The sequence below is a fragment of the Corvus moneduloides genome, chromosome 7 (genome assembly GCF_009650955.1).
Source record: "Corvus moneduloides isolate bCorMon1 chromosome 7, bCorMon1.pri, whole genome shotgun sequence".
Classification (NCBI taxonomy): domain Eukaryota; kingdom Metazoa; phylum Chordata; class Aves; order Passeriformes; family Corvidae; genus Corvus; species Corvus moneduloides.
The window spans coordinates 24,178,315-24,191,549 of record NC_045482.1 but is presented as its reverse complement, the minus strand read 5'-3'; the positions used below and the strand labels follow the sequence as shown (position 1 = coordinate 24,191,549).

Here is a 13,235-nt window from a genome sequence, read left to right as displayed (position 1 = left end):
GGGACTGCCTGGACTCTTATTTATCACTACTTCATGTCTGCCTAAAACTGCCGACACAAGGGGCATCCAAGGAAGGACAATGACATAAAATCATAGAATCATTTTGGTTGGATCCTAAATGATCCTAAGACTGTAAAATCCTTAGATCATTGAGTCATTAACCCAGAACTGCCAAGTCCACCACGTAACCATGTCCCTAAGTGCCACATCTACACGTCTTTTAAATATCTCACTGGGTGGTGACTCAACCGCTGCCATGGACTGCCTGTTCTAATGCCTGACCATCCTTTTGGTGAGGAAATTTCCAGTCCAACATCCAATCTAAACCTCCCCTGGTGCAACTTGAGGCCATTTTCTCTTGTCCTATCACTTGTAACTGGGGAGGAGACTGTTCCCCACCTGGCTACAGCCTCCTTTCAGGCAGTTGTAGAGAGTGATAAGGTCCTCCCTGAGCCTCCTTTTCTCCAGGATAAACAATCCCAGCTCCCTCAGCTGCTCCTCGTAGGACTTGTGCTCCAAATGTTTCACCAGCTTCATTGCCCTTCTCTGGGCATGTCATTGGACATGGTGAGCATCAACTAACCAGGGAGAATGGACCTGGCTAGTGCTACTTTGACTCATCTGAGCTTTTGAATTAGTCTGCCTGCCTGATTTGCCTGGACTACGTGGTCCTGTGGGAGCCAAGGCTGCATGGTACTGCTGTGGGGTGGTAAGAGTTGCTGGCACTGAAGCTCTGTACAGGGACATCTTTGGGCTGCACTCATGTGAAAGACAAGCAGGCTCTGGTAGAGGCTGTGCAAAGCACCCAAGTCTGGGACCAGCAGTGCTGGGAGTGCTCTGCACCCAGCTCAAGGTGCCCTGACTGCACTCGCATCCTGCAGCAACCGGGCTGGCTCCCAGCCCTCTTATCTCAGGAATGCACAAACCCAGCTGCCTCTGAGCATCTCTCCATCTCAGGACATCTCCTTATCTCACCTGTACAAACCCAGGTGTCCATTGCAGAGCAGCAGGAACACAATTCAGAGGTGTGCTCAGGAAAGAAGCCACAGAAGAAGCTGGCTGCAGGTGAGGAGACATCACCTCCTGCCCAGCCAGCATTGGGCACACAGCGGTCCAAGGCCTCCATCACTTGGAGACACATCCCTGTAGAGGGAGCCAGAACCTCACAAAGCAGAAGGACAGCCCAGTCCTACCCATCACCCTTCTCCAATAGCTCTGCTCTGAAGAGAGACTAGCTCAGCCCCTCTCCTCCCTCCCTCCCTCCCTCCCTTCCTCCCTTCCTTCTCTCTCTCCCTCCAACACATCCAGGGTTTTGTCTCCCCTCCCTCTCCAAATAAACATTCCGAAGTGTCACATTGTCCCTCTTTATTCCATATTTAACCCAAATTCCTTTCTGTTGTCTTTTCCTGTCCGCCACAGCCATGGAGAGTGGGTAATTCCTGCACCACAGGCTGCATGTTGATGCCCTTCTCTGAGCAGTAGCATCCTCCTGGGATGATGATGAAGCCCCCGGAGTCATTTCTGGGCTGTCTTTTCTTACCACCTTTTCTTATTATGGACTTTGCCAGGCCCTGTTGGTTTGGATGGCAGCACTCATCTGCTGGTGCTGCTCAACTCAGCTCCGGTCTGTGTGTCCGTAGGAACCCCAGACAGCTGGGCAAGGGGCTCTTTGCCTTTCCATCAGTGGGTCTCAATGTCCCCATTGCACCCAGTGGCTGAGCCACCCAGGGAAGCAGTAACTCAGCAGCAGCATCCTGGACACCACAGCAGGGTCTGCAGCCCACAAGGAGACACTTCTGTTCCCACAGGCATAGCATGAGCACAGGTAACACCAGCCCCAGGTGGCTTTTGCCCACATCAGGTCTGCTCCGCCCTTCCCACCCTGTGGAATTTGTCTGGTTCCTGGCCTTTGCTCAGACATGATCCTCAGGAAAAGCCATGTTGTATCATACTTGTTTCCCTTGGGGACACTTCTGAGCGGTACCCAGCACTGCTGAGAAGCCTGGGAAAGAGTAAAAGAAGTGAAGGGAGATGAAACTGCCCCATCCCCACCACCATGACCCTAGTTTTTCTCCAGATCTGAGGGTTGCTTATAGCTTAGTCAACCAAAAATAACGAGGTGAGAGGGGAGCAAACCCACCACCAGGGTTTCTCAACCCAGGGTTTCCTGACTGCCTGACAGCATACCCAGCCTTTCCTCCTGAAACAGCAGGCAGAGAGGAGAGAGAAACTTTGCTGCCTTTCACAGCCCCACAAGAAACACTCCCTGGATGGCCCTGGGTCCCCAGAGCTGGGGCTGAAATGAGAAACAAACACTGGTTTAGGAAGCTGAAGGTGAGGACTTGATAGACAAGGGGAGATGCAATGGGGGCAAGGTTTCCCAGCATAGAGCTGGTGGAACCTGCCTTTCCCACTGGTCACACCAGAACCACAAGCCTGGCTTGAGTACAGCAGCAAGCTGCAAAGAGAGAGCCCCTGAAAAGCCTGTGCTGTCAGAGCTGGCGAGGGGAAATGGGTGGCAGATAAGAACATGTTGAGGAAAAACACAAACCAGAAGTTCCGGAGGAATTTTGGAAAGGAAATAGGGAATTAACTGCAGAAAAGGCGGGGGGGGAATGAAAGGCAGTTTATGGCTTGCAACAAATAGTCCGTGTGTGCCACCTCACCAGGCACTCACTGCCTCTCCTCCCTGCCCAGGGATACTCAGCAGTGGCCATCCCAGCCAGGCAGGAACAGCAGGACTGGGCAAGTGGCTGGTGCTGGGTCCTGGGGAGTTGATTCCAGCAGGAATCAGGGAAGAAACAAAACTAAGAGAAGCTGGCAAGAAAAGACCATCCCTGAAGTGTCAGGAAGGGCGAGGAGGCTGCAGGTCCCATCTTGCTTGCGGGTAGATGAGGGACAACTGAGGCCAAGGCTGGCAGATGACAGGTACTTCACAAAGTCCCGTGGTGCAGCCTGACTTGGAGGGCACTTGGTCGCTTGGGTGCCCACCCACAGCCTCACGGCTATTTCGGGAGGGCCAGAAACCATTCCATCTCCGCCCCTTTCTTTTTTTACCTCTCTTGCCTTTGCCTCCCAGCACAAGCCCCACAGCACGGGGTCTCGGCACGAGCAGTCCCCTCAATCCGCCCCTCGCCCTGCAGCTATTTTAGAGAGAGGCAGGAGGTATTTTTAGTGCTGCCGGCTCCCGGGAGAAACTCTGAGCCTCTGAGCCGCAGCAGTGCTGGCGCCAGAGAAACTGCCGCTGCTCTGGCTGATATTTCTTGTATAATTAAACTCAATCCATCCCGGGGGCTGGGTCTTGGCCACCAACTCAGCAAGGAGGGGAAGGAGTGGAGCCAGAGAGCCAGGGGCTGACTGTTCTGACAGATGCTGGGAATTGCTCTGCAAGTGCTGGAAAAGCCTGCCCTGAGACTTTGGGGGAAGTTTTGCCAGGCACAAGGGAGCAGGATGGCTGTGAAAGGCACAGAGAGTGGGATTTAACGGGAGCAGAGCCCAAACCACCACCTCAGCAAAGGCAAAGAACCCATACCAGCATCATCCTATCCAGTTCCCCTGCGGGAGATGGACTCAAAAGGGATGCCCAGGGCTGGACAAGACAGCACCTAAAGGCAACCTGGGAAAAAGCAACAGGACCTGAAAAGCAGCCAGTGGCTGCAGGGCAAGCCGGAGAGATCCCTGCTGGTAAACAAAAGCCCAGGCTGGAGCTGGAGCCATGTCGGAAGTTTGGGGGCTGTCTGGTTAGCCAGCATCTGGTGAACACAAGCTGCGGCTGGAGGCTGACAAGCAGCAGCCCAACCCCTCCTTCTTCCCACACCCACCACCCGGCATCTGTCCGGGGGGCCCCGATCTGCCATCGAGGAACAGGGGGAACGACAGCCTGGAGAAAACACAGCACCCGCCAGCTTTTGATTTGGGTTTGGGTTTTTTTTTTTCCCCTGTGCAAAAAAAACAAGAGCATTTATTCCTATGCTCCCTTAAATTTCAAGATACATTTCCAGCAATCCAAACACCAAGCTGGCATTCCAAGCAACAGTATATTTTATATAACTGGTTCTTTTTTTGTTGTTTTTTACCACTTTATAAAGCCATACAATGAACTGCAAAGAATCCAACATCTGTACAATGGGAAGACAACAGCGGAGTGACATTCACACACGGACATGGTGCGACCGAAGTCATCCTTACACGCACGACAACATTATGGGCATAAAGATACAAAATATAATGTATTTTTTTTTCCATCTATATAAATACACAGAAATGGGCAAGTCTAAAAGTTTGAAACTGTTTGTTAACACTGATTAGCAAATAAATCTGTAACATTCCCAAAGTAACAAAGACAACAACAACAACAAAAAAAAAACCCCACGCATAACACGGCGGCACAGGATCCGCCAACAGAAACGTCATATTGCTTCCTTTTTTTTTTTTTTTCCTTTTTAAGGAAAAGAAAAAAAAAATTAGTAACCCCAAACCAACCTCGCAATTTGCAAAACAAACGAACGAAATGAAACAAGCCCCTGCGGGCTCCTTTGCTGTCTGATCATCCTGCCTGCTCCAACGGGAAGGGTTGCCTTTTGTTGATGCTGTTGTCTGGGGTTTTCGGGGCAACTGGTTTCTTTACCTGCCCGACCTGCTGGGTGGGGATTTACTTTGCGCTTTGGTTCAGGTGGTTGAATTCACTGAAAAATCAATGCCCAGAGGCTGGGTTGGGTTTTTCTCCCTACCTGGTTTGTTTTCCGTGTGTAATTTGACCAGGAGGCAGCCAGCAAATGTTGCATTCAGAGCAACCCCAAACTCTGCTCAAAACCATGAGCTCCGCTTTCTCCACCAGTGATGAGGGGCTGGTGAAGACCATTCAGTGGTGCATCCCATCAGCAGTTGATGACATGGATCATCTCCCAAAATAGTTCCCAGGGGCAGAGCCAGAGGCAGCCCCATTGAATGGGAACCCCATATTTCGTGCATTGCAGGTGCCACTGAGCGGGACAGACAGCAAATTACCTCCCCAGGGAGCATTTCCCAATAGACAGCAATAATGACAGCAAAGGCAGGACGGGCTTCTCCAAAGAACAGACACAAAAAGGGCACGTACAATAAATTTACACACACACAAAAAAATAATATATCTATCTATATATATGTGGGGAAAAGTGCGTTTCTAAGGATATCTTTGGCAAGAATATATGCAGTTCTTTGTGCAGGAAGGAGGGATGTGTTTGTGTGTGTGTTTGTGTGTGAGCGAGAGAGAGATACCATCCGGCTGCTGACAACGGCAGTGTGATTACAACGAAACATATGCTGGGCTTAACTCGTGCAAGCTCGAATCTCAAATAGCATGACTGCACTTTAAAAAAAAAGAAAGAAAAAGAAAAAAACCCAAAAGAGTATTTTCTGTCCCTTTCATAAGGAAAAAATATCAACACTAGGTCCCCATCAGCCCCAGGACCTGGGCAATCCTAAATGCTGCTGATGGTCTCTCCCGGGGACAGAAAGGGTTGTTACACCTTAAAACCTTATTTTAAAAAGGAGCTAAAGGGAAACAAAGTGCCTTTAAAGGGAGCTGATAAACACCCGGCTACAGCATTGGAAGGTGATTAGCTGTGTGTTAAAAAAATAATACAATTATCAGATGATTTTGTTAGTGTTTGAGATCTGGATACGGTCTAAATTTTCAGCTAGTGGGTTAGTGGGGAAGCCATGAGAGGCTCAGGGCCCGAAGCAGGCATGATGCTATTGGCAGGTATCTGCTGGGGTCGGCTTCTACGCAACATCTCTGGGGTGCTTAGATCTGCTTCGTTTGTATGGGGAGAAAAAGAGGAATGGGAGTTCCAAGCACCAGTTTCCAAGGCAGCAGATTAAAATAAAATTACATTATTATCATCTCTTTTCTTAGCAGTGAGAAAACCAAGTCTGAAAAATAGAGGCTTTCAAAAATATATCTTTATATATCTATAAACACAGTGTTTTCTCTGATGGGTGAATGGCAGGGTGAGGAGATTACGGGTGAGATCGTCTCTTGTCTCGCTTGAATTTCGCAGAAGGAGGGAATCACTTTTTGGAAATATCAAAAATTAAAAGGTCTCTGCATCTGTGCGGCCAGGGAGCCGGGGAGGGGGAAAGCCCCCCCCGGAACCTCCTGTCCCACCACCATCTCACAACCAACTCCTCGTTACCCATCCTGTCACACTTCAGTACATCAGTACAGCCTCTGGCCCTGGCAGCCCTGTCCGGCCGCCCACGCCGCTCACTCCCCCTCACACACACACGCGCGCACACCGCACACACGCACCGGTCACACACAGCCACCCCGACACAGGGGCCCCCGCCTCTTCCCCCATCTGTATTTTGCCTTGCTCTGGATTTTCTTTTAACATGCAGGTGTTTCCCCAGGGCAGGGGAAGGGGGGGATATAGTGGGGGAGATATGATGCACAGAAAGCAATATGGCAAAAATAAATATTTTTGGAGTGTAAATTTAACCTTTTTTTTCCTCCTTAAAATTCCATTAGCTTACAGTATTTTGTCAGTATAGCTTGCATATATACTATAGCTATCAAGGCAAGGGTGGTCCACGGGAGACAAGCTCTCCGGGGGACTGCAGTGCTACGTTTCTAATTTTTGTCCCCAAAAGACTATCTGGGCTACTTTGCACTGAAAACTTCACCCAAAAAAGCCCTCAGGGGGAATATTTGCAGCAGAGGGCTCAGTAATGACCCCACAGCTCCAGCTGGACCATTCCCCCTACCCTAAACCTGCACATGTGACCGAAGCATCCTCTGCCCCCTGCCCAGCACCATAGAGCTGGGACCTCCACCTGCTGCACCCTCACCATGATCTCTCCCCCTGCAGTGGCACAGGGGCCCTCTGCCCCTCTCTCCACCCAACTTGCCCTCCTCACCTACCAAAGCTAAGGGAAAAGCTGACAGCACTGAAATCACTGCAAAACTATGGTGCATTTTGAGGGGCATGAGCCTCCAGCCAGATGGTTTTGGGGGTACGCATGCGTCAACTGGGATGGCTCTCAGAGGACCTGTTACCTCCCCACTGAGCCAAAGCTGCCCAACCACTGCAGGTCCCTTCCTTTTTTCTTAGTTTTCTTCCTTCTTTTTCTTTATTTTTTTTAACGTGGCCTCCAAAACAAAAGGAGAAAAAAGCGCCTGAGTTACTTGTAGTCATTCGCCTTTCGTGCAACTTGAATGTCCATGCAATTTAAAAACCGCTTGCATGTCTCCGAAGAGCTAGATAGGGGTAGCCACGGGTCTGCTGCTTCGCACAGGGAACCCACCCGTGCCAGCATCCGCTATTATTATAATCATTATTATTATTATTACAATTATTCCTTTCTTTTCTGTTTTGCTTTTTTTGTGTTAAGAGTATGTGACAGGCCGCAGGAGAAAACTGCCCAAGAGGACTAGTGATGGGAGGGAAAAGGGGAAGATGGGAGAGGAGGTGACTTTCTGCATCCTCCGGGTTCCTGGGGAGTATCCACCTTCCCCAGGCGCAGGGCGGCAGGAACCCCCACACCTCCTCGCATGCTGGGGGGCACAAGAACCCCTGGGGAAATGGAGAAACAGCGCGACCCCCTCTCTGGGTGGACTCACAGTCTCTCACCTGTGACTGATGCTGGGCTGTGGGTCAGCAAAGGTCAGCCCATGGCCAAGCTCCCCACGGATGGGAAGGTTCAGGACCAATTTCCCCATGTCCCCAGCAAGCTGCCAGGTCACGAGCAGGTTTTGGGGGAAGCGCAGGGACCAGTGAGGACCCTCCTCTGCAGCTGGACAAGGAAAGGTTTCTGAGAGCATCTCCTCTGGTGTCCCATAGACCCAGCCCATGTTATTATCTCCTACAGGTCAGTTCAAACACACAGCAGATGGGGCTGCTGGGATGAAGCTTCTTCCATGGGTTTTGCCAGTTGCCTCTTTTTTTTCCAGATGGAAAACACCAGTCATGGTCCCGCATTCAGTCCCAAATGGAAGTCACCACTTGAGGCCATGATGCTGAAAGCTAGGAACACGCCTCTCACTGCCGCCTTTGCTTTGGTCACCTTCCCTGCGATGGGACATGCATCCTGTCTGGCGTGACTTTTGTGGCTCTCTTTTGTGGGTGCGTGGTTTTGGTTCCTCTACGTGTGTGTTTAGCTTGTGTTGAGTTTTTACGGGTTTTGTTGGGGTTTTTTTGTTGTTTGCTGTTTTCCTCCAAAATTCCAACCCTTTTCCCCCCCCGATTCACTTCCCTCTCCCACAATGCACTTCCTCACACTCCTTCTCGGATCAGCTCCAAGTCCTTCTCCAAAATTCAAGAATCACCCGCAAGTGCCAGCTCATCTCTTCTGGCCGGAGCCAAGCATGACCCTGGAGACAAAGTTGACGATGGCTGCAGCTGGCTGGTCTGGGTCCAGCTCAGCAAAGAGGTGGCAGATGTTGTCTGTGGTGCTCCCTTGCTTCCTGGCCACAAAGCCAAAGAGCCTGTGTGGGGAAAAGGCAAGAGCCTCAACAAGGTTTGCCAATACTGCTCTCACAAGGATTACCACCACCCTCTTCCAACATGGTCTTGGCCCTCTTCCCCTCTTTCACATGCCCCTCTCACAACACAGAGGGATACATCCCAAACCAGCCTGCATGAAGGCCCACCTCCTCTTCCCTTTGCTGCAGTTTCTTTGAAGGCCAGGTTTCAATCATTTCTTGACCAAACCACCCTTGCTCTGAACACTTCTGCCACCCTTCCCAAGTTTGTCCCCAGGAAGGGGCCTTCCAGATGATCACAGCACTGCCTTGGTTTGGCCTCTTGAAGCCAGAAGTGTGATGGGCTGGGCATTGGGGTAGACCCTCTTGGAGATGAAGGCCGTGCAAGGACACAGGAAGCTAAGTGAGACCATCTGGTTATTTCTGTCTGTCTCCCCCCTGATGAATAAAATGTCCCTTCTTTTTTTTTAATTAGAATGTGCAAACTCAAGTTATAAATACAGGGGGAACAGAATGTGAGACAGGCCCAGGCTACGGCATTTCTAATTGGGGAGGGGAAATACCACAGCAGCTGGACATCCTAATAAAAACCCCTTTGCTAACACAATGGCTAAAATTAGTGGGAGCTGGCCCCTGGAAATGGGTTCAGTCAACAGCTCTGTGTTCCCATGGGTCAGGACAGGAAGGACAGGAAGAAGAGGAAGAGATGACCAGCAGCTCACAGGCCATCAGCATAACCCCAGCTCTGCTCCGTAAGCTGGTTCCCAGTGGCTCTGTCAGGAGAGCTTCCAGTTTGGTCAGTTCAGCAAGACACATGCCTGCTCTGACCAGCAATTTGGGGCTGAAAGATGCATCCAGAGTCCCCAAGACCATACTCTCATGCTTGGGTGAAACACTCCTGCAGTGAGGAGCTGAGCCCATCTCACACACAGCCAGGATGCCCTGCACAGGGCATCTCCCAGCCAATGCCCAAACAGGCAGAAGCCACCTCGACAGCAGCTGGGAGGAATCTGCTGGAAGCACAGAAAGTACTTACTTGGCTGGGCCACTGCCATCAGTTTTAGTCCACCTGCAAGGAAAAGAGAAGGTGTGAGGGATGGTCCCTCCTGCACCCGACAGAGACAGGGCCAAGATGGGGACCACCACACCAATGGTGGAAGGCCAGTCTGGCTTTGCATAGTCTTGGCTTTATGGAAAAATGATGCACTTCTCCTACAGCATGAAGGTGCTTGAGACACCAGAAAGTCACCAGAAGAAGCTGGCAGTCCCCCACAGTATCCAAGGGGACCTAGCATTGCTGCTCTCCGCAAGAGCAGGGGAGAGAGCAAGCAAAGACCCTGCTCCAAGCATCCCAGGAGGCTACAGGAGTGAAAGGGGCAAGGGTCACGTGCTCCCCCCAGGTTAGGGCACTCACTTTCGTTCCTGGGGATCCAAGTCACAGAAGGTGACAGTATTGAGGGGGTAGTGTCTTCGGAAGAACAATCTGAAACACAAAGCAGGGAATGTCAGGGCCAGGGAGGCTCCACCACTCTCCCACCACAACCCAGCTCCACCAGCCCAGGGAACACTGCCATAGGTCTCCTACAGGATGTTCCAAGAGTCAAGGACAAATCCCAGCCATGTCCATGACCAGGCTGATGCCATCCCAGGGACATCCTTCACCAACACACTTCCTGAATCACAGCCCTGTTGGCTTTGGGAACGAGCCAACATTGGCTTTTGGCCAGATATGTGACCATGGAGGCTCTTACTTCCTCTGGTTATCCGTTAAGGTGATGCCTTGTGCGGAGACTTTGAAGTGAACAATGGTAGCTGTGGGCGTGGGGTCAGCCACCAGTGTCTCAGCAACAGCCTTCGAGATGGCCTGGGGGCCTGTCAGAGACTCCATCTCCACTGAATTGATGAAGAGGACGTTGCAGGCTGGAAAGGGAGACAACAGGCATGGGGTCAGCCACTACTCCAAGCCATGTTCACCCCACGACTGCCCCTCTCAACTCACCTGCACCCTGTTTGAGGAGGTCCGTGGCTGAGTTGGTGGCTGACATAGAGTCTTTCTTTTCCTCCATCGGATCTAGAAGACATGGGATGGTTACTGGTGCTCCCTGCTTGGAAACCTACCCCCTCCCTGCAGGTTGTGGGGACAGATGCAATGCCTTCTGCTCCTTGCTCCTACCTCGGTCAGGAATGACCAGCTTGCAGGGCAGGGCCAAGGGCGTGATGGAGTGCTGGTACACCAGTGCCGAGAGACAGCCTGGGGAGAGAGGGAAGATGGTCAGCACAGGGCCAGTGTTGCCAGATGAAGAATTGTTTGCACCTGCTGGGTTAATACAATGATCCTTTTGAAAAATCATTAGGCTGTGGAACTGCACAATCCAAAGTACGATTAACCATTAACCAAGGAAAGGAATAAGAAACTCCAGCTTTCCCTGATTAGGTCAGCATTGCCCTGGGTGGATGGAAACAGGCTTTTAGGTGGGTTTCTTCATTAATGGTCCTAATGCCACATGTGGCAATTCCTCTCACTGAAACCACCATGTAGCTCTCCACAGAGGGCTCAGGGAGGGGACAGAGATGCCAGGGCCACTTTAGGAACAACAAATGAGACAAAGGTCTTCGTGCTGCTCCTCAGACAACATTAGCCATGAGATAAATGAAAGAAGGGGAGCCCCCGCCCTCCACCCTGCCCAGCAGCATCATTTGTCCTACATGTGTGTGTAGACAGGTATGTACCTATGCATACAGGTACATTTGTGTGTTCTCATGAGTGTGTATGAACTTAGAGGCTCCAAATGCCCACAGGATGCAGTTACACAGGAACAAGAGGCAGTAACAGGCTCTCCCAGACACCCAACAGTTCTGCTTTGACAGTCTGGCAAAGGCAAGGCTCTCCCAACCCAACCCCGCATGTGGGAAGCACACTGGGGGCACTTACCAAAATTAGGCTCATTGGGACATCCTTTTAGTTTCACACCTCGTGAGCTAGTCTCGATGAGGAAGTGCCTCACCAGCTCATTAGTCAAATCTCCTGGGAAGAGATGAGATGTTTTCACACCAGAGCCACCCTCCTATTACTATGCAGTCCCATTAGGAAACCAGTGCTCCAGCTCAAGGGAGGGGTCCCTAACACAACACACACCCTCCTCAAACCTGCCCCTTTGCACAGGGTCAACCCCAAGCCAAGCTCCCCCACAGTGTTGGTGGGCTGGAGAGGCTGTGCCCATTTCATTACACCAAAGCCCAAGACATAGGTGCTCCTGCGCCCTCCACAGCTCAGGGCAGAGGGTGTCTGGTGCCTCCCTGTGCCCTGGGAGGCAAGGATCCTGCCACATCGGCACATACCCAAGGGCATGACTGGCTCAGCAGTCCCAGCTGCCCGCTCGCCCCAGCTGAACGATGGAAAGCATCTCGGCGTGGGAAGGAGAAGGGCACACAATACCTTTCTTGTTCTGCTGCATGACCGTGGGAGGCGGAGAAGCGACTTTCATGGCGAGGCCATAGGCTCCCCGGAAGGAGTGGCTGTCTCGGATGATGAAAGCCCCCGGCTCCCTGTCCTTCAGCAGGGCAATGGCTGCAGGAGAGAACGGCAGAGCTCAGAGATGGCATGGTGAGAACCAACACACCCTCAAGACACCAGCAGGTGTGGGTTGGGATGGGGTGCCCCAGCTCCACACCTCATAGCCAGGCACCACAATGTTACCGCCCCCCCTGCATGCCTGAGTGGGTTGCCAGGCACAGGCTCATCTCCCCCCACCCCCATCGCCCTTGTGTGCACATCTCCTTGCCTATCTCTGAGCAACCAAGTACTGGAGAGCAAGCAGGAGCCAAGGGCCAAATGCTGGGACCATGCCCCTGAAGACATCCTGCTGCCTCCTCGTTCTCCCTGCTTATTTTAGCCATGTTTCCAAGATGTCTCTGAGCATTATCAACTCAAGATTTGGGTGTTTTGCACCCCAAACTGCAAACATAGACCCATTGCACACTCCAGGGACTGGAGCTCCTCTCCAAGAGGAGGTCTGACGAGCCCACATCACACAAACCTGCAGATGAATGGGGCTTCAACCCCCATCTGCAACGGCCTGAGCAGCCATTATTCACCCTCACTCTCAACCCAGTCCATAAGGGAAATCCTTGCTAATCCCTGCGATCCCAGACACACCCCAACTCCTGACCCTCTGTCATCTACCTACCCTGCTCCCTGGAGATGTCTGGTTTGTACCAGTACTTAGAAGTATCCTGCACAAACTTGACATTGGCACGAGTCTCAGGACTGATGTCTGCAGGAAAGGGAAGAAAATACAAGAAAAAAGTTAAAAGATGCTGTATCTGAAACCCTACATCCAGCCAAAGCATTAATACATCCACCTCCTTTCAGACCTGCCACATTGCACTAACCTCAACCCAGTTCCCCATACCCAGACAGGCCGATAATCCCCTGGAGCTTATGGGGCTGCTGGGCATCTAAAGCTAAATCCAAGCTCAAGGGCCCTCGAAGGGCTGTGCATCAGGTGAGCCTCTTTGGCCCACAGCCACAGACAAAATGGGAATTCTTCATTTTAAAGGAAGCTGGCCAGGTGAAATAAAAACTGTTGGAGGAAAGAGGTATGTCTGGAGGTGGTGGGGAGATCCTCTGACTTCAGAGGACCTTCACTGCTCTCTAATGTTAAAGATTTGGCTCACACTTCATAAAAATAAATTTCTTCCCTTATCTTTGCTCTGTGCAGAAGAACTGGACAGGTCAATCCACCCTGGGCAAAGCAGCCCCAGCCCC

The 13,235-nt window shown here is 51.5% G+C and overlaps 1 protein-coding gene across 11 annotated transcripts in view; it reads right to left on the bottom strand.

Moving 5' to 3' along the window:
* Positions 1-4,018: 4,018 nt before the first annotated feature.
* The window catches only part of TNS1 (tensin 1), a 66,301-nt gene continuing 57,084 nt past the window's right edge, over positions 4,019-13,235 (bottom strand). For all 11 annotated transcript variants that reach the window (XM_032115394.1, XM_032115392.1, XM_032115388.1 and 8 more), the window contains 9 exons: positions 12,655-12,741; positions 11,904-12,035; positions 11,400-11,492; positions 10,641-10,718; positions 10,467-10,538; positions 10,219-10,387; positions 9,882-9,950; positions 9,504-9,536; positions 4,019-8,470 (listed from right to left, as the gene is read on the bottom strand). In XM_032115394.1, coding sequence (XP_031971285.1) covers positions 8,326-8,470; positions 9,504-9,536; positions 9,882-9,950; positions 10,219-10,387; positions 10,467-10,538; positions 10,641-10,718; positions 11,400-11,492; positions 11,904-12,035; positions 12,655-12,741 — 878 coding nt within the window. In that variant the 3' untranslated portion in view covers positions 4,019-8,325. The remainder of the gene's footprint in view (positions 8,471-9,503; positions 9,537-9,881; positions 9,951-10,218; positions 10,388-10,466; positions 10,539-10,640; positions 10,719-11,399; positions 11,493-11,903; positions 12,036-12,654; positions 12,742-13,235) is intronic.